Source organism: Bactrocera oleae, chromosome 6, assembly GCF_042242935.1.
Source record: "Bactrocera oleae isolate idBacOlea1 chromosome 6, idBacOlea1, whole genome shotgun sequence".
Taxonomy (NCBI): Eukaryota; Metazoa; Arthropoda; class Insecta; order Diptera; family Tephritidae; genus Bactrocera; species Bactrocera oleae.
Genome location: NC_091540.1, coordinates 40160946 through 40179794, shown reverse-complemented (window position 1 = coordinate 40179794; position 18849 = coordinate 40160946). Strand labels below are relative to the sequence as shown.

Below are 18849 nucleotides of genomic sequence, written 5' to 3'. Positions count from 1 at the left end.
TTACATTTTCCATGTAAGAATATAAGAAGAAACGATGAACTCTTAAAACTCTAAAACCTAATGATTACCTAATTGTGCAAGTAGAGCTTTGAAATTTTGATTCATTTTCCACCACCTTTGCATACATAAAGTACAATAATTCCAGCTTTCTGTTGCCACCAATATTGCTTATAAGCAACTTCTCTGTTTCGCATCGTTTGAAATCGCTTTTACAAACCGTATGGTAGGATATCCGCAAAAATTGGATTTTTCCCGTAGAAACGAGTGAGCTGAGAGTGAGAGAGCAACGCAGGGTTACCAATCTGGATATTTTGTAGTAAATAAAAGATAAACTTGAACATATTTGAAATATTCTTAAAATAACTCAAATGCACAGTCGAATACATTTATTTATAAATAGGTAAACTATTTTTAATAGTTGGATTTTAGTTTTGAGCTTTTACATTATGAAAAATTATAACTAAACAACTAAATGTGTGAAAAATAGTGTATACAAATAGAACAATGGCACCATTGGTGAAATGAAAACAAATGAGAACAACTGATTTCTGCGTTGCAACTACGGGCATAACTTCTGACAAATTTGGTTTGATGCGGGCGGTAACAACGGAAGGGACGAATGTCGGTGACTGTTTGAGCTATAACAGTTTTGACATCGTGTTATGAGTATTTAATCGGAGCGAAGTTGAGCGTGTCGGTCGTGCGGAAATTTTGGGGTAGTTTATAAAAAAATAAATAAAATACTTGAAAAATAAATATCAAGAAAATAATTACACAGTTTTAAGAACAAATAGTAAAAGAAAAAAATACAAGTGAAAAAATTAATAAACATTTTTCTATTGTACCGCTAGATTTTTTGTTTGTGCAAGTTGCTTAAAAAGGTTTTAAAGAGATTTCAGAAAAGGGTGAAGAATTAGAAATCGATTTACTAGAAAGGATTGCCAACCAAGAAATTACTCAAGGACCAGAAAATATAGAGCACTTTATTGCTGAAAAAAGTAGATGTATCCCAATTGAAATGGAGAAAAAGACCAATCGACATTCAAGACGTTACTTGCAAAAAGTCTGAAATTAGCATAGTACAATAAATAAGCCAATCCAATATTTCGTCACGAGTTTTGATGATATAGTAATCAAACTGATTCTGCAACATAGCAATACACATATACGCCCTCCAAAAGTCCGGAAGTGAACCCAAATACTTAAGTAAAGATTTCTTGGAGTTTTGTTGTACAGGGTGGCTCACGTATTGTGCTACAAAAACAAACCGTAATAACTTTTTTTAATCAATACATTTATTTTTTTTACTGTATAGAAATTTTTATTTTATTTTATATAATTAATTATTTATAAAAATTATGGACCTTAGTGCAGTCAGGTCAGGTGACCTTGGGATCCAGCGGAAAGTGGAGTTTCTTGATATTAATTTGTTTTCAAATTTTCGTCCGTAATAACCGGTCTGGCTATGTGTGCAATTTTTCCATTACTATTGAAAGCTACACGTTTTCGGCGCACTTCTGGGTAAAAAAAAGTTAATCAACATCTTTAAATAACGATGCCCATTGACAGTTACTCTTACACCGTTTTGTTCAAAGAAGGATTATTGGAATTGTGACCGTCTACTAACTCCAAGTTTCGCCGATAAGTTGTGAATCGAAACTCTTAAATTTGCCTGAATCGTAAATGCGATACTTCCAGATTCGACAAATATGTTCACCAACCTCAAATGGTTCATCTACACTGGACAGTGCCGCCAAAATACCGCCTGAATTCCCTTTGGACGGAAATGACGGGCTTCAGAGGTTCAGGTACCGCTGCACTATCCAAACCATCTTTTCGGTATCTCAAGCATTAATTTTTAAAAAATTTAAATAATAATCTGCTAAATAAAAAAGTTCGAAGAGGTCGCTTACTCACACAGAAAAAAAGTTATTACGGTTTGTTTTTGTAGCTAGATTCGTGAACCACCCTGTATTTAGGCTTAGTCCAGCTGCCAAGTCTTAGAATGGAAAGAACTGAAATTTACCGCCATAACTTATTTGATGCCGCGAAATAAATTTGTGAAAACTTTTCCTGTAAATCGAAGCAACCATCTAAAATTGATACTAATTATGACAAATTATACAAAATTCGTCTACTATTATCGTTGCTTAAAGAAAAATGCATTCATTTCCAAAGATGTGCACAGACATTAAAGAGCTTTCGGTTTTCGGGTTATTTGCATATTTCGGGAAGATCATCTTTCAAACAGTACAACCCCGCTATTTTTATTTTGACTTTGCGCTCTACGTTGGTAATGGAAATTGCCCTTCATATGGACTCGGCATATCATCGGAGATTGTATTATACCTGGCATCCGCAGTACCAAAATTTCAAAATTACAAACTATACTTTGATAATTGGTACGCAAAATGTGAATATTTGTCATCGGCACGTTCCGAAAAAGTCGAATGGAAAGTGTGAACTAAAGTCTGAGTCAGATTTGAGAAAGTTTGGCAGGGGATCGTATGATATGAAATATGAAGCTAATTTTGGCATTTTTTTAATATGTAGCTAATCGGGATATGTAAACGTTGGAACGGGAAAGAAAATAAGTTTGTTGAAGTTCCGAGCTTTTGTTTCCAAATATAATTAAAACCTGGAAGGAGTTGATCTTGCCGACATGTTATGAAACTGTTTAAAGTGAAACATCACTGGAGCTTAGGCCCAGCAGTTACCAACCCCTTTTCTAGGAGACATCTTAAACTCGTTAATCCATTGGCCAAGCATGGATATCGCAACTGAGGTCTTAAACGCTACGCCGATATTTTCCACTTCTACTCTAAAAAAGAGTGTCCTAGTGTTATACAAAATGTAGAAATCGGCCTCACCTTCTTCCTCAGAGTTCGAAACGCCATCATGTTTTCGAAGATCTCTCTAACTCGAAGCGATATGATGAAAATGGCCATTGGATAGTTTGGGGAGAGAAACGACAATGCCGTTTTTGTAAAACCGAAACACCTCTTTAAAAATGCGTAAAATGAGGTGTTCATATATGTTACAATACGCACAAGAACTGTTTTTTATCTTAGCACACTAAAAACATAAAACATTTAAAACAAACATATGATAAATAAAAAGAAACATCTTTTTCTTTGCAGATATTTATATGTATCTCCCAAAAACCGCCCTAAACGCCCAAAGTTGCTTATAAGCAACTTTCTATATCTCGCGACCGGATAAAGCTGAGAGCTTTTCATACAGTTGATTTAGGTGCGGGGCTGGTTTAGGTAGGTCGAGTGAATGTCTCACCGCGTATCTAGGCCTTTAGGAGACCCATTGTCTGCTGGCATATCTGCCAATTAGGCAATGGCCTGTTAGCACTTCAATTAGAGTTCCTTTTAAATTTTAATAATCGGCATGTGCTGGCCATGTTACATTTATGCCACGTTTGCCTGCGTGTTAAGCAAGTTAGGGATTGGCTCCACTGAGTTTCGGCTATATCTATAACATGTTTGTCGATTATATATCTACAAGTAGCCATCGGCATATAAATTCGCTGGTTTTCGGAGTCTAATTTATGCGCGATGCCTACACTGGCTAGTTTGTCTGCTTCACAGATCACCCATTGCAGACTTATCGTGAAATAGGATGTTAGATCCCCCAAGAGATCAAGGCACTATTTCACTATCTTTGATGAAGCCCTAAGAGACTTTAGTGATTTCAAAGCCGCGTGGCTATCTGTATACATATATAAATATATTTCTTGTTGTGGGCACACATCTTGTCAGAACAAGAAGACTTTCTTTTATTACTGGCAACTATAGGGAGGATCCCTTCAGTCTAAGAGTTGACAGTTGCTTACAGAACAAGTCTGTGGGCAGTAAATGTAAAATAACATTTAGCGCCTGGATTGGCGTTGATCTAAGATATCCACTGATACATATACTTGCTGCTCTTTGTATGCTTTCCGTACGCCTTACCGCGTGTGTCTATTCCACTAATATATAACATACCAATATACCGAATGCCATAATCTGCTTTACAACTGTTGTATAAAGCCAATGAGTTACGCAAGGCATTAGTCCCCATTTGGGCCTTACCATCCCGCAGTCTAAGCAGAGAACGTAGAAGAACCAGAGAACGTAGAAGAACGAGAAGGTGCAATTGAATTTTTTATGATGCTCGATTGGACGGCTAACAGAACTGAAAACGTCAGATCAGGGAGTTCACCATTTCCTGTAGTATTCGCTGTTGTTTAACAGAAATGAAAAATTATAACAACGTTCTTTTGCAGAAATACGTATCTCCCAACATAAAGAGAAAAATGAAATGAAATGAATGAGAAAAGAAAAAATACAAATGCCACTTCACATATGCATGTTTATTTTTTGCCATATAAACGATTTTTATGATGAAAAATTGATAAAATATTATTTTTGTGCACAAATGCTACATTGATAAAATATGAATGATTATGGAAAAAATGATATTTTACTATTTTCATAATTTTCCTAATTTCAATTGTTACAGCATTAATAATTAATGTATGTATGTACATCAATATGTTATAATATATAATATAATATAATAATATACATACATATATTATCACTTATCAATACATACATGTGCGCGCACTGCTCTATATGTAAGTATGTACAAATGTACAAATATGCGTATGACCTTGCAAAATAAGTAATGCATGCACAAATCTTCATATGTACATATAAGCGTACAAATGTAAGTATGTCAGCCAATAGGAAAAATACAAACATTGTTATACAAGAACAACAATTGTCTCAAATAGCATGAGCATCGTCAGAAATCAATATGGCAGCCAAATTGACAAATCCTAAATTTGTAGTAAATCACACAACAACAACATTTTCATTCCTGAAGGCTGGCGCACATGCAATAAGCTAACGCTTTACACATCTCCCCGAGCATGCGTTTGCCCCAAAGCCTCTTTTTGCGATCATAAATTGAACAACTTTTTGATGTTCCCTCTAGAAAGGAAAAGTGACAACCCTGCAAGCCCACAAAACACAGAAAAAGTGACAAAAGTTTCAACAAAGTTTTGGGTCGATTTAAAATATTTTACAATTCTAAAATATTTTTCAGTTACTCCCAAAATCTGCGTCAATATGTATGCATGTTTATATTTAAACATATGTATATATTCACAATGATTTATAGGCAAAGCGGTTAGAGCGGCAAGGGAAGCGAGGACAATCGGCGAGCCTTCGTTTATTTTTCGGCACATCTCGGATTTTTTACCAACAATACAATGTTGTGACGCTTTGTCGTCGCGTCAGTCCTTTGACAGATTGACTCTTTGACATGAAAGCAAAAAACGTGAGCTTCGATCATTGGTTGACCGTGTCAACGGAGATTTCACATGAAGTAATGAGTGTACATATCTACATACATATGTATGTTGTTTGTAGACAAATTTACAAATATTTTTATACTCTCGGAACTTGTTGCTACAGAGTATAATATTTTTGTTCACCTAACGGTTGTTTGTATCACCTAAAACTAATCGAGTTAGATATAGGGTTATGTATATATAAATGATCAGGATGAAGAGACGAGTTGAATAAGACGGTTAGTATTGCAGATGGGCGTAATCGGACCGCTGCCACGCCCACAAAACGCCTTTAATCAAAAACAAATAAATTGCCTTAACTAAGCTCTGCAATAAGATACAAGACTGTCATTTGGTACACAGGATCACATTGGAGAGGGGCATCCGCAGTTAAATTTTTTTTAAGTGAGCGTGGTCCCGCCCCTAATAAGTTTAATGTGTTACTGCGCGATAAACCAAGCACAAAACACGCCAGAGACATTAAATTGTATATCTGGGATGGTATGAGATGACTTTATAGGAACCGCGTTCAAAATTAGTCAGTGCGCGTGGCACCGCCCACTTTTAGATAAAAACCCATATCTTGGGATCTGCTTAATCGATTTCAACCAAATTCAACCGATTTCAACCAAAACCAAATTAAAGTATGCCACCTTGTGACCAAAAATTGTCCAAATCGAACCAAAACTGTTCAAGCCCCTAAGTACTGAATATGTGGACCCCAGTGCCTATAGTTGACCTTCTACCGAAAATGTCGGTCAATCCACAAAGAAATCTCAAACGAGTATACCATTTGACTTTGCGAGAGTATAAAATGTTCGGGTACATCCGAACTTAGCACTTCCTTACCTGTTCTTTCATATTTCTTTACATGTACACATGATATGAAAATGCCGACGGCAAAACACAATTCCAATTTTGTGACTCCATAATGATGTCAAGTACATGAAATATTTTAAGAAATATATCTTCTAACTTCTCCGATTTTACCACAAACAAATTATAAGCGGATTCCTAGAGTTTTACCCCTGCGAAGCGCAAAATAACAGAATTAAGCATTTTGAATGTGAAATAAGAAAAAAAATGCTAAGAAATATTCGCTAACAGATTCGTATATTTACAATGACCAAACGACTTTGTATATAATTCTGCATATATAGGGTGGCTCACGAATCGTGCTACAAAACTAAACCGTAATAAGTTTCTGTTTAATCAATGCATTACATTTATTTTTTTTATTGTATAGAAAATTTTTTATTTTGATATTTTATTGTAATAGAAATGTTCTCATTTCCATGCTCAGCCACGCATCTGCGACACCTAAATAGAAATTTATTAATTGCGGGCTGAAGGGTTGAAATCGGGATTGTCTCAATTATATATTTAATGAACTGCTTCAATTCAGGGAAATTTCTGGGTTTGGTTTTGTACGCCTCTTGCTTGACATCACCCCATCAGAAAAAACCAAGCGGTCGCATATAATCTTGCATGTACAGTCAGCGTCAATATAAAGTATACAAGTCCATCTCAAATCGTCACATAATTTTTTTCTTAGTATTTAACTCCTTTTCTTTTTTAAAAGTTGCTCTTTTCTCAACAATATTTAATACTATCTGTTTTAAACAAAAAAAAAAACTCAAAATTCCAACAACAATTTGAGTTCAGCAGCAAAAACAAATTACATTCCATATTTAACGCGTCAATGTTAAGATTACAGCCGTGTTGTTTTTGTAAAAATCGCAGTGGAAAGCAGCGGGAGCAAAAAATTTTCCTTTATATTTTGTTATTTGATTCAGTTGGTCATTTTAAGAATCACTATTCACACGTGCTTGTAACCAAACTTTTTGTGCAAATATTTTTTTTTATAAAAATGGGTAAACAAACCTCTGTCGACACGCGTGAACTTGTTATAAAATTACACAAGGAAGGAAAAACGTTGAGAGATTTTGTCGACTTAATCAGCAGAAATCATAACACCGTAAAAGAAATGATCGACAAATACAATAAGAGTGGAAAATTGCAGAATATTGATCATCGTCGAAGACCACGACGGCTTAATAATACCCAAATTCGAAGTATAGTACGAACGGTGTAAGCGAATCCCTTTGAAAGTGCTGTGCAAATAACGAAAAATGTGTCAGAAGTATCAGGCGAAAGCGTAAGTGCCAGTACAGTACGTAGGGCCCTGCATGAAAATGACATCTATTGTCGAATGCCCTGAAAGAAACCATACATTACAGAGACCAACTAAAAGCGACGTCTTGAATATGTAAAAATTATGAAAATGAAGATTTTTCTTTCTGGAACAATGTCCTGTTTAGCGACGAAAGCAAATTTGAGATATTTGGCAAAAAAAAGCTGTACAAATTTGGAGAACCAAAAACCAGGCATTTGCAGAACAAATTTTGATTCCTACCGTTAAGCATGGTGGTGGCTCGGTAATGGTGTGGGGTTGTATGGCCGCAGGTGGAGTCGGAAACTTAGTGTTCATTGAGGGGGCAATGAATAAGGACGACTACCTTAAGATTTTAAGGGATAATTTGTCACCCAGCGTTGAAAAATTAGGCTTGGATGATTCTTGGGTCTTACAACAAGACAATGATCCGAAGCATACTGCTAAACTGGTATATTCTTCTGAATTTATTTGCCGCGCTTTGGTTTTATGATAGTAGCGGACTCTGTGAATCGATCTATTAACTAAATAAATTTTTCGTCAATATATTATTATTACCGAACTATCATTTAAACCCCTTCAGTGATCCGCCACTGTGGACAACTAATGGCGAAGCTCATGTTTTGGTTTTTATGTCATAGAGTCAATGTGTCGATAAATTGACAACTGTTTGCGCGACGACAAAGCGTCAACACATTGTGTTGGTGGTAGAAAAGCCGAGTTGTGTCGAAAAAAATTAACGAACGGCCGCCGATTGTTACCGCTTCCCTTGCCGTACGTATGTTAATGTAAGAGCATGCATACAATCGACGCAGATTTTTGTGAGCCACGGAAACATATTTTAAAATTGTAAAACAAAAGCTTTGTTGCCACTTTTGTCACTATGTATTCTTTATTTTACGGGGTTGTCACTTTTCCCTTCTCGAAAGAACATCAGAAATTTGTTTAATTTATGATTTTTACGATTTGAACGTTTATTTACGTTCTCTGACTTCGACACTTTTTTATCGTTATGAGTGTATGTATGTAGGGTTTGACAACAATTACGTCCTAAAATGGTAGTTTACATCTAATCCTCTTAGTATGTGATTATTTTCATTATACATACATTCAAATTAGTCATTAAACTTTACACACATATTTGTATTTCGAAAGTTTATTTTAAGAATTCACAAAAGTATTTGCGTGTCAATTTGCAATTTACAAGAAAATTTGACAGTTTTTCTACGTTGCTTCTTCTATTTCTCCTTTTTATGACGTCATTCTTGGTCGCAATCAAGAATGATAGAAACAAGATTACGCCATCGTAATCATAAGCTTTAGAATGAGTGGAGGCATTATAGAAACAAAAACAAACCTTTATAGCTTATGATTCTTGTTCACATCTATCACAGCCTAAATCGAAAAAAGTAATAGTAAATACTTGGTGTAAGCTTGTCTTTTAACATTCTTGCTCTTAGCAGAGAGTATATCATATATATGATATACGTTCTCTGCTCTTAGTATATGATATCGATCATTGAAATGGCGAAATGATGACGTTATAACTTCACAGTGAAATGATTGATTCGTCGCTTCGTTTCGTTGTATACAAAAATTCCCAGGCACACACTACATATGTGTGTGCACTAGAACTTGGCGCCAATTTTTATAATGCGCGGCTAGCAGCCGATTTTAAAGTCTTGCACTTTGTTAGTCTTGAGTTGAAAAACAAGTGAATAAGATCCGCAGTCAACTGCACTTTGGTGAGTTCTCTTAAGCATCTGTACATCCATGATAGGTGTGGAATTGAAAGCTTTTTCTGTATTATATGTGTACATACATACATATATATGTATATGTTATTTAGCTTATATTTTGGCAAACGAAATAGCTTTTTACATATTCTTGACCTTCGAGAAAACACAGTGCAGTGCTTCATCTCATTTTTTGGCTTTCCTTTAATTTTTGTTGCTATTATATTATATATACATATGTATGTATACTGTCAGCGTCAAAAGAAAGTGTACACCTTTTTCTCATACATTTCAGTCTTTATCTCAGTAGAAAAATATTTAAAAAATTTCAAATAAATTATCATTTATGAATGATCAAATATTGTTCTTACAAAAAATTAACAGCAATCCAAAAAAAATCCATAAATACAAAAACAATACGAACAAAACCAAATATTCTCAGTATTTCACGCGTCAAAACAAAGTTGCATATTTATTTTACGCAAAAAAATATACCGTTAGCCATAGTTCTTTCTTTGTAATTGCTTCATTCTAATGTTATTTAGTATCCTTGTGTAGATAGAATTTTATTTGCGTTTGGAAATTTGACAAGAGCACATGATCAATTTTAAGAAAGACGGAAAATCTTAACGCGAAATTGCTTCGATGATTGGAAGAAGCCATAACACAGTGAAAAAAATTATTGATAAGCAAAAAAAAGTTTGGAGAATTAGAAGATTGGACACGTTCGGGTACGCCAAAGCGTGTCAGTGATACAGAAATGCGATCAGTTGTGAGAGCTAAAGATAGATCCAACTGTCAGTGCCGTAAAAATGCCTGAGGAAATGTGCAGAACATCCGCACTGAACGTAAGTGCCAGCACGATCAGGCGAGCGTTGCATGCCAATGGTCTCTATGGACGGGTACCGAGGAAAAAAACACACATTTCTACACAGAACCAAAAGCGGAGATTGCAATTTGCTGAAAAATATAAAAATAAGGACAAATCGTTCTGGAATAACGTAATTTTTTCTGACGAAAGCAAGTTCGAAGTTTTAAGGAAGAAAAAAAGTACTAAAGTTTGGAGAAACAAAAATCAAGAGTTTGAACAGAAAAATATTACATCCACTGTATAGCATGGTGGGGTTCGGTGATGGTTTGGGGGTGCATGGCGGCAAGTGGAGTGTAAAGACTGGTGTTTATTGATAGCACAATGAACTAAATAGATTATCTAAACATTTTAAAAGAAAATTTGCTCCCCAGTATTGAAAAATTGGGCTTAGATCAATCCTGGATCTTCCAACAGGATAACGATCCTAAGCATACGGCAAGAATAGTAAAGGAATGGTTGCTTTACCGTACACCAAAACAGCTGGATAATCCCCCACAATCACCTCACCTAAACCCCATTGAGCATCTGTAGGAACATTTGGACCGGAAAGTAAGAAAAAGGAGCATAACCAGTAAAAATTCTCTGAAGGACATTTTACAAGGGGAGTGGTCCAAAATTTCCCCGGAGGTAGTGTCCAACTAAGTGGAATCAATGCCAAGGAGGCTGGAAGCAGTTATCCATGCAAAGAGAAGACAAACAAAGTATTATCTTTTTAATTTTTCTTAAACTGTACACTTTGTTTTGACGCGTGAAAAACTGAATATATTTGGTTTTGTATGTGTTGTTTTGTACTTGTGGATTTTATTTTGGATTGCTGTTAAGTTTTTGTAAGAATAATATTCAATAATTTATAAATGATAATTGATTTAAAAAAATTTTAATATTTTTATACTGAAATAAGGATTGAAATGTATGAGAAAAAGGTGTACACTTTCTTTTGACGCTGACAGTATATGGCTTTACGGTAATTGGATGTGCTTCAGAATATCGACTTTTCACGTCCTTGGGTATTTCTTCTGAACGTTGGTAAAATGTACCATTTCCTGTGCGTGGTTGACGGTTTATATACACAAAATTAGTAGTGTGTTAAGCAAAAAATAAAAATTATTTAAATTAAAAAATTAAACATATTTTTGGCGCCAAGTGGAAAGTTCATTTTTCTATACACACTCTAATATATCTACATATGTACTGTTATATGCATGTTGCTGCAGATAATGCTGTAGCTGCGCTATAGAAATGTACCGTTATAAAACCAACTTCCAAACTTTAGTGGCTCATAGCCAGTTTGGGCTATTTATTGCCGTCATTTGTAATACCCTGAAGAGGATTATTTAAGTTTGCCACGAATCAAATGACGGAGATCCCATAAAATAGAAACACATGTACTTATGTACTTATATATAACTGATCAGCGTGACGAGATGAGTTGATTTAGTCATGTTGGTCTGTCCGTCTGTCTGTAGACATATACGCGAATTGGTCCCTTAGCTTTTGAGATCTGAAATTTTTGTCGGACCACTATAGCATATATGTATATAGCTGCATTCAAACTGACCGATCAAAATCAAAATAAAGCTCTTTTGCTATAAGATATGCACCGGTGAAGAGCATTATAGCTAACGTGTTCTCTTATTTTAATTTTTATACTCTCGCAACCTGTTGCTACAGAGTATAATAGTTTTGTTCACCTAACGGTTGTTTGTATCACCTAAAACTAATCGAGTTAGATATAGGGTTATATATATATAAATGATCAGGATGAAGAGACGAGTTGAAATCAGGGTGACTGTCTGTCCGTCCGTCCGTCCGTGCAAGCTCTAACTTGAGTAAAAATTGATATATCTTTATGAAACTTGGTAGACATGTTTCTTGGTACCGTGAGACGGTTGGTATTGCAGGTGGGCGTAATCGGACCACTGCCACGCCCACAAAACGCCATTAATCAAAAACAAATAACTTGCCATAACTGAGCTCCGCAATAAGATACAAGACTGTTATTTGGTACACAGGATCACAGTTAGGAAGGGGCATCTGCAGTTAAAATTTTTTTTTAAAAAGTGGGCGTGGTCCCGCCTCTAATAAGTTTAATGTGCATATCTCCTAAACCGCTAATGCTATAATAACAAAATTCACTAGAAGCAAATGTTTTTAGCACTTCTATTGACGGTGTGAAAATAGTTGAAATCATTTGGCAACTCCGCCCATTCCCCATATAACGGTACTGTTAAAAACTACTAAAAGCGCGATAAATCAAGCACTAAACACGCCAGAGACATTAAACTTTATCTGTGGGATGATATGTGACGACTTTATAGGAAACGCGTTCAAAATTAGACAGTGGGCGTGGCACAGCCCACTTTTAGGTGAAAACCCATATCTTGAGATATGCTCAACCGATTTTAACCAAATTCGGTACATAACGTTCTTTTTATGTTTCTATGTCATAGTGCGAAAATGGGTGAAATCGGACTACAACCACGCTTACTTCCCATCTAACACCATTTTAAATTCCATCTGATTTTTTCACTTTCCACTATGCAAATCAGGCAACAATGACTGTATCGGGATAAAACTTTGCGTGAATAATGCGATTAAAGTATGCCACCTTGTGGCCAAAAATTGTCTAAATCGAACCAAAACTGTTTATGCCCCTAAGTACTAAATATGTGGACCCCAGTGACTATAGTTGACCTTCTACCGAAAATATCAGTCAATCCACAAAGAAATCTGAAACGAGTATACTATTTGACTTTGCGAGAGTATAAAATGTTCGGTTACATCCGAACTTAGCCCTTCCTTACTTGTTTTTTGTAAGTTTGCATCTTAAACTTATGGAATTCCTTTGTTCGAGTGTTACTTTCAAGTCCACCTAATATACAAATGTTTTACGTTTAATCACGTAAGATTTTGCAAATGGTAGCCATGTTGTTAATGCTGATACTGCAGCATGTTGGAAATATGGATTGATATCTGTAGCAATATCCGTACAACAATAATACACATATTCTCGCATGTTAAGCAAATATAAAGAGTAGATATACTTATATATATATTCTTCAATATTTTATTATTTTTTAAATGCGCATAATTTCTTAGCAGACCGATGTGGCATTTTTCCTTTTTTTAATCAGCGGACACGTTTCCTTTCACACGCGATCAAAATAAAGCGAGTCCGATGCGGGTGGAAGTATAATATAATATAATAAGAGATTAAAGCAAATTACTGTAGCGATAGTGACGCTATCGGTCAGTGAGGCTGGTATTTTATTATACATTCGCAACTTGCTGCTTTAGAGTATAATAGTTTTGTTCACCTAACGGTTGTTTGTATCACTAAAACAAACGAGATAGATATAGCATTATATACACATACTCGTATATAAATAATCATGATGACAGATGTTGTGAAGAAACTTGGTATACGTATTTCTTGGTACCATAAGAAGTTCAGTATTGTAGATGGGCGCATTCGGACTATTGTCACGCCAATAAAACGCCATTAATGTATAAAGTGCCATAACTAACCCTCAAATTATATTTATTAACCTTATTTGGTTCAATGAATCTCATTAGGGAGAGGGCATCTGCGGTTTGAAAATCTTTAAAAAGTGGGCGTGGTCCTGCTCTATAATTGGTTTATGTATATATATATCTCTCAAACCCCTTAAGTTATATCAACCAAATTTGCACAGGACAACTCTTTTTAACACCTCCAACGACGGTGGGAAAAAAGGTGAAATCGGATGATAACCGCCGATAAACGCTTTTGTTTAAAACTACTGAAAGTGCAATACCTCACTAACTAAACATGTCGGAGACATTCAATTTTACACTCAAGACAGTAAGAACGAGCTTTATTTGAGCTAATATAGTAATTAGACAATGGACATGACGCCGCCCACCTTTACCTCAGGAACTAACACACCAAGACATATTCGGTGCCCAACTTAGCGTAAACAGTGTCTTTGTGACATCTTACGTCTAAAAATTGTCGAAATCGGAACATAACTTAAAGATTCTCGAACTTCAGGTTGACCTTATACCGTATATATCAGTCAATAGGTAAGCTATTCTAATGAAGCTAAAAATCATCTCTTTCTATTAACTGTGTATCCTTGTGTCTAAAATGGATAAAATGGGGTGAATACTTGTTCTAGCCCCCATATACCCTATATAATCATTTTCAAACATCCGGTTGCCTTTCTGCTTTATACGAGGTTTGTTCAAAAAGTATCGCGAATTTTGTATTTCTTAAGAAAGTGTTTATTTATTCTTGAATATCTATTTTGCCCCTTTCAAAGTAATTATCTGAAGATATAGTGGAGTTACACTATTATGATGCGATACACGTAGCCCGCGAAAAGTCAAAATTGGCGGTAATTTCTGAACAAACCGCGTATTTGGCAAAAAACAACATATTAATGGTGCCGCAGTCACCGTATTCCACAGACCTGGCCCCCTGTGGCTTTTTGTTTGGTTCTCAAAACTGAAGAGGCCCATGAAAGAACGACGCTACGCTACGGTTGTGGAGATAAAAACTACATCGAAGGAGGAGCTAAATAAGATTACAAAAAATTACTATTTTAGGGGTGATTACTTTGAAGTAAAAAAAATATATTTTCATGAATAAATAAACATTTTCTTTATAAATACAAAATTCGCGATACTTCGTGATGGCAAAAATGGATAAAATTGGGTTACAGCTTCCGCTTGGCACTATACCGTATACATATATCGGTAAACATGTTAGAAAAATTAAGTGAAAGGATATACTATAGTTAAAATCGAAAATGCGTGAAATCGGTCCACCAGCTAAGATGTCTTTAACTTAACAATGATCCAACGCTTTTTAAAATGAAAAAAATGGCTTTATTCTTCGGTGTGTCTTCATCTAATGTACTGCAATTGCTATAAAGGTCCTCAAATATTTCCATACTGGTGTGAAACTGCAAGGTTTGCAAAATTGCTGCTTGTTTCCATTTCGACATTTGAACAAGATCGTTATCCAGTGAGTCACTACGGCTATTGGCCAAATGTGGTGAATATAGTGAGTGTGGGACTAGTTCATACCGCAATTTGTTATACATATATTCTTAGCGAAAGAGTAATAAGGTCACCTGACTTTGATCTTAAAGTTCAATCGATCCAATAAAGCACTTCAAAATTATTTATTGATTGTTTTACCATATTCAAGGTAGTCAGCTTTGGAAACCTCGTCCAACTTTCACCAAGCAACAACCAATATGCGAATTACCGATAGGTTCCATTGTTATATCTTTGTTTCATTGATTGTTACAAATCTGTCCAGAAACTTGTCCGTGACATATTGTTCTTTGAGAGTCAAACATATTTGTCATATGATAGATGTGAAGTAGAGGTTTTAAGGAAGAGTATAGATCGAAGATCCGACTTGTACTTTAGAATCATAAGTTTATATGGGAGGCGAATATAAGCTATTTTCGACTTTTTTCATACTGTCGAATAGGATAGAAAAATAAAATGTCACCACAAAGTTTGGGTTATATATTATAGCTTGACTGGTTCAAGAGATTTGTTCATTAAAAAATTAGAGATTTTTTTCCATACATCTATAAACACTCACTTGTATCATATATAGTATGCAATTTCCGACAGTTGAATGACAAAATACGTGTATGTACAAAATAAAATAAAATTGTCCCACATTTCTGGGTATTTGTTTTCACATTTTTCAGGTTTATATATGTACTCGTAAATACATCTATTATTATTATGGATAAACCTCTTATTGGTCTGCTGTGTATCGATCGTAAGGATGGTATGAGCCAGGACGTTTGCAGTTACATTGATGAAAAGAATGTCAAATATTTGGAAGATGCGGGAGCTGGTGTTGTCCCTATTTGGTATGTCATATTTATAATAATTTTATTGAAAGAACTATTTATATAATTTGTTATACACAATTTACTTCTCGTTACATAAACTGCTATACAAATTTCCGTTCTAAAATAAAGGATCAATAGAACCACCGACTATTATGAGTACATATTAAGCAAGGTGAATGGGTAAGTTACGAATACATATATTCATATTGTTCGTATATCCACAATTGAATCGAGATCCACATATTATTTGCGAAGTTGAGAAGTATGTGCTGTTGTTGTAGCAGATAAAATATTTGGACCAGGCTATAAATGTTTAAACTTTATAAATATTGGTTAGCTTCATCACAATTGCGGCGTTTAGGTATAAATATATTTAAACACCAGGCTAATAACCAATAACTATATGATAATGAATATAATCAATTTTTAACAATTTTCTACACTTTTACTAGTATCTGTAAAATGATCTATGTGGGCTGAAGTTGAAGCTTCATAAATTTTCGTAGCCTTTAGTTCGTGCTTGGACGAGTTGAATAATAGGAGTATAACATAGAGAAGCAATATTCAAGGAGTTATCAAAGTACAATAGTTTGGAATGACTACGAAATGAGTTGAGTAAATCTTTTAGGTAGTCTTATAGCAAGATATTGAGAGGTTACTTCACAATTTCTGAATGCGTACATGACTTATCCGTAAAAATCTGGTCATATTGAAAAACAATTATGATATATTGAAAAAAAGATTAGGTATAGGAAGCTATACTAACAAAGTTTGTGATCAAATCTACTTTATTTGGTAAATGTCCTCTTTCCAAAATTATAAAGCGATATTTAGACGACACCGTTTTATTGAAAGTTTTAGGGTTAATCGTGTCCAAAATATTTTTGTTTTATCAATATCAGATTTTTCTTCCGCAGAGTTTTATTGCCGGGTGGTGCGGTCTACGTCAATACACACGATCCTGCTCGTTTGGATTTAACAAATTATTGTGTTAGCGCCTCTTTGATTATTATTCGGATAGCTGAGAAAATGCATAAGAAAGGTGTTAAGCTACCCATTTGGGGAACTTGCCTGGGATTTCAGCTTTTAGTACTCTACACAACCAATATGGCGGATACACCTTTCGGCACTGATGTGCGCGACAAATGCGAGTTTATGAATTGCTTTTTAGCAGTGGAATTTTTACCAGGTATTATTAGGTTATAATCGGTATATCATTAATGAACAGCACATTAAAGCTTGAAGTAGTAGCCACATATATAACCAACAAATCTCTTAACATTATAATAAATAATTTCATGGCCCTTATGTAATATATGAAATACTACATTTTCTCCTTGATGAAGGGACGTATCCTCTGCAACAATATTAACAATAATTTCTCTTACATTCTTTGTTGGGAATCTTGTTTAGCTAAATAATCTGGCATGATTTTACAACTATTGTCAATTATTCCTTATATAATATTTCTGCTTAACATTCCGATATTAGTGTTTTCTATATATTGTGACGCCCTTTCAGATTAATTTTTTCGACAAAACTTTCCTATATTTTATTAATTGTTTTTTCGGGGCGGAAACGAATTCCGAAAATATGAGATTTACAAAATTGGTCCGGTCGTGCTTGAGTTCGTAATTTGTATACCTACATAAGTAAATAACTGAGGTTTCAACGTTGTTTTATCGCCATTGTGTGTACGATCTTACCTTCTATTCCTTTCTATTTAAAATTAGAATGTAAAACATTTTCTTTTATTGTATATTACAGATTTTCGTGATTCGCGACTTTTTGCCGAGTTACCTGTTGAAGTAGAGAGCATAATGAAGAACAAACCATTCGGTCATCATCGCCATAAGTATTGCGTGAGTCTTAAGGTAATGATAGGTGTAGATTTCTCTCTTACTTATTTCAATTATTACCTACCCGAAGGAACTTTAAGTTAATCTTATTTAAAATTTTTCAATAAAGACAGCAAAAAGTTTTAATGACGTGTGGCATATATTGGCGAAAAACAAAGACACGAAAGGTTTAGAATTTGCTTCCATTATAGAACATCGCAGGTAATTGAACGCTTACAGTGAAGTAATCCTTACAAAACTATGCACTTCACAGATATTCGTTTTTTGGAACGCAATTTCATCCAGAATCGGAATGCTCGCCAAAATGCAGTAAGGTAAAAGAGTATTTATCAATGTTTTTTGTGGATCAGTGTCGGAGCTGTGGCAATCGTTTTGAAAGTGATGAGGAGGCGAGGCGCCATTTAATACAAAATTTTCCTACAACCATTTCCGGGCAGCGAGTATTTGGCGAATCAATAGATTATCCTCATCAAGAGAGTCTGCAAACATTGCCTACGAATTTACTCTAATGTTTGTGTTTTAGTTTTTTAACGGTATGAAACTATTTTAATTATGAGTCATTGAAAATAGTTTAAAATATAGATATACTTGTATATACTTATATATATAATTTACAGCGAAACTAATTATGATAATTCTGTGTTGTATGTTATACAATATGTGGTTTTGAAAATCAGTAAGGGTTTAATTAGTTAACGCTATAAATAAAAAATGAGATAATCTCACATTTATTTTTGTTTTTATTGTAAGTTATTAACTATAAGGGCGAAGGCGGTCCAATAAAATACTTTGCCTCACCGCCCGATGGCTCCACTGTATCAAAACAAATTTACTATTATACAAGTAAGGAAGGGCCGAGTTCGGATGTAACCGAAATTTTATACTCTCGTAAAGTCAAATGGTAAACTCGTTTGAGATTTCTTTGTGGATTGGCTGATATTTTCGGTAGAAGGTCAACTATAGGCACTGGGGTCCACATATTTAGTACTTAGG

General features: G+C 34.8%; 1 protein-coding gene across 2 annotated transcripts; it reads left to right on the top strand.

Annotated features, from left to right (window-relative positions):
• The first annotated feature begins 88 nt into the window (after positions 1-88).
• Positions 89-18583, top strand: LOC106616950 (gamma-glutamyl hydrolase). Of its 2 annotated transcripts, none has more exons than XM_070111878.1 (7): positions 89-716; positions 15848-16015; positions 16127-16177; positions 16900-17186; positions 17765-17871; positions 17966-18057; positions 18110-18583. In XM_070111878.1, exons 2-7 carry the CDS (start codon positions 15885-15887, stop codon positions 18363-18365), a joined length of 924 nt encoding a protein of 307 aa, XP_069967979.1. In that variant the 5' UTR covers positions 89-716; positions 15848-15884; the 3' UTR covers positions 18366-18583. The 2 variants fall into 2 exon arrangements, with proteins under 2 accessions (XP_069967979.1, XP_069967978.1); XM_070111877.1 differs by lacking the exon at positions 89-716 and adding an exon at positions 9168-9268.
• Positions 18584-18849: the final 266 nt, after the last annotated feature.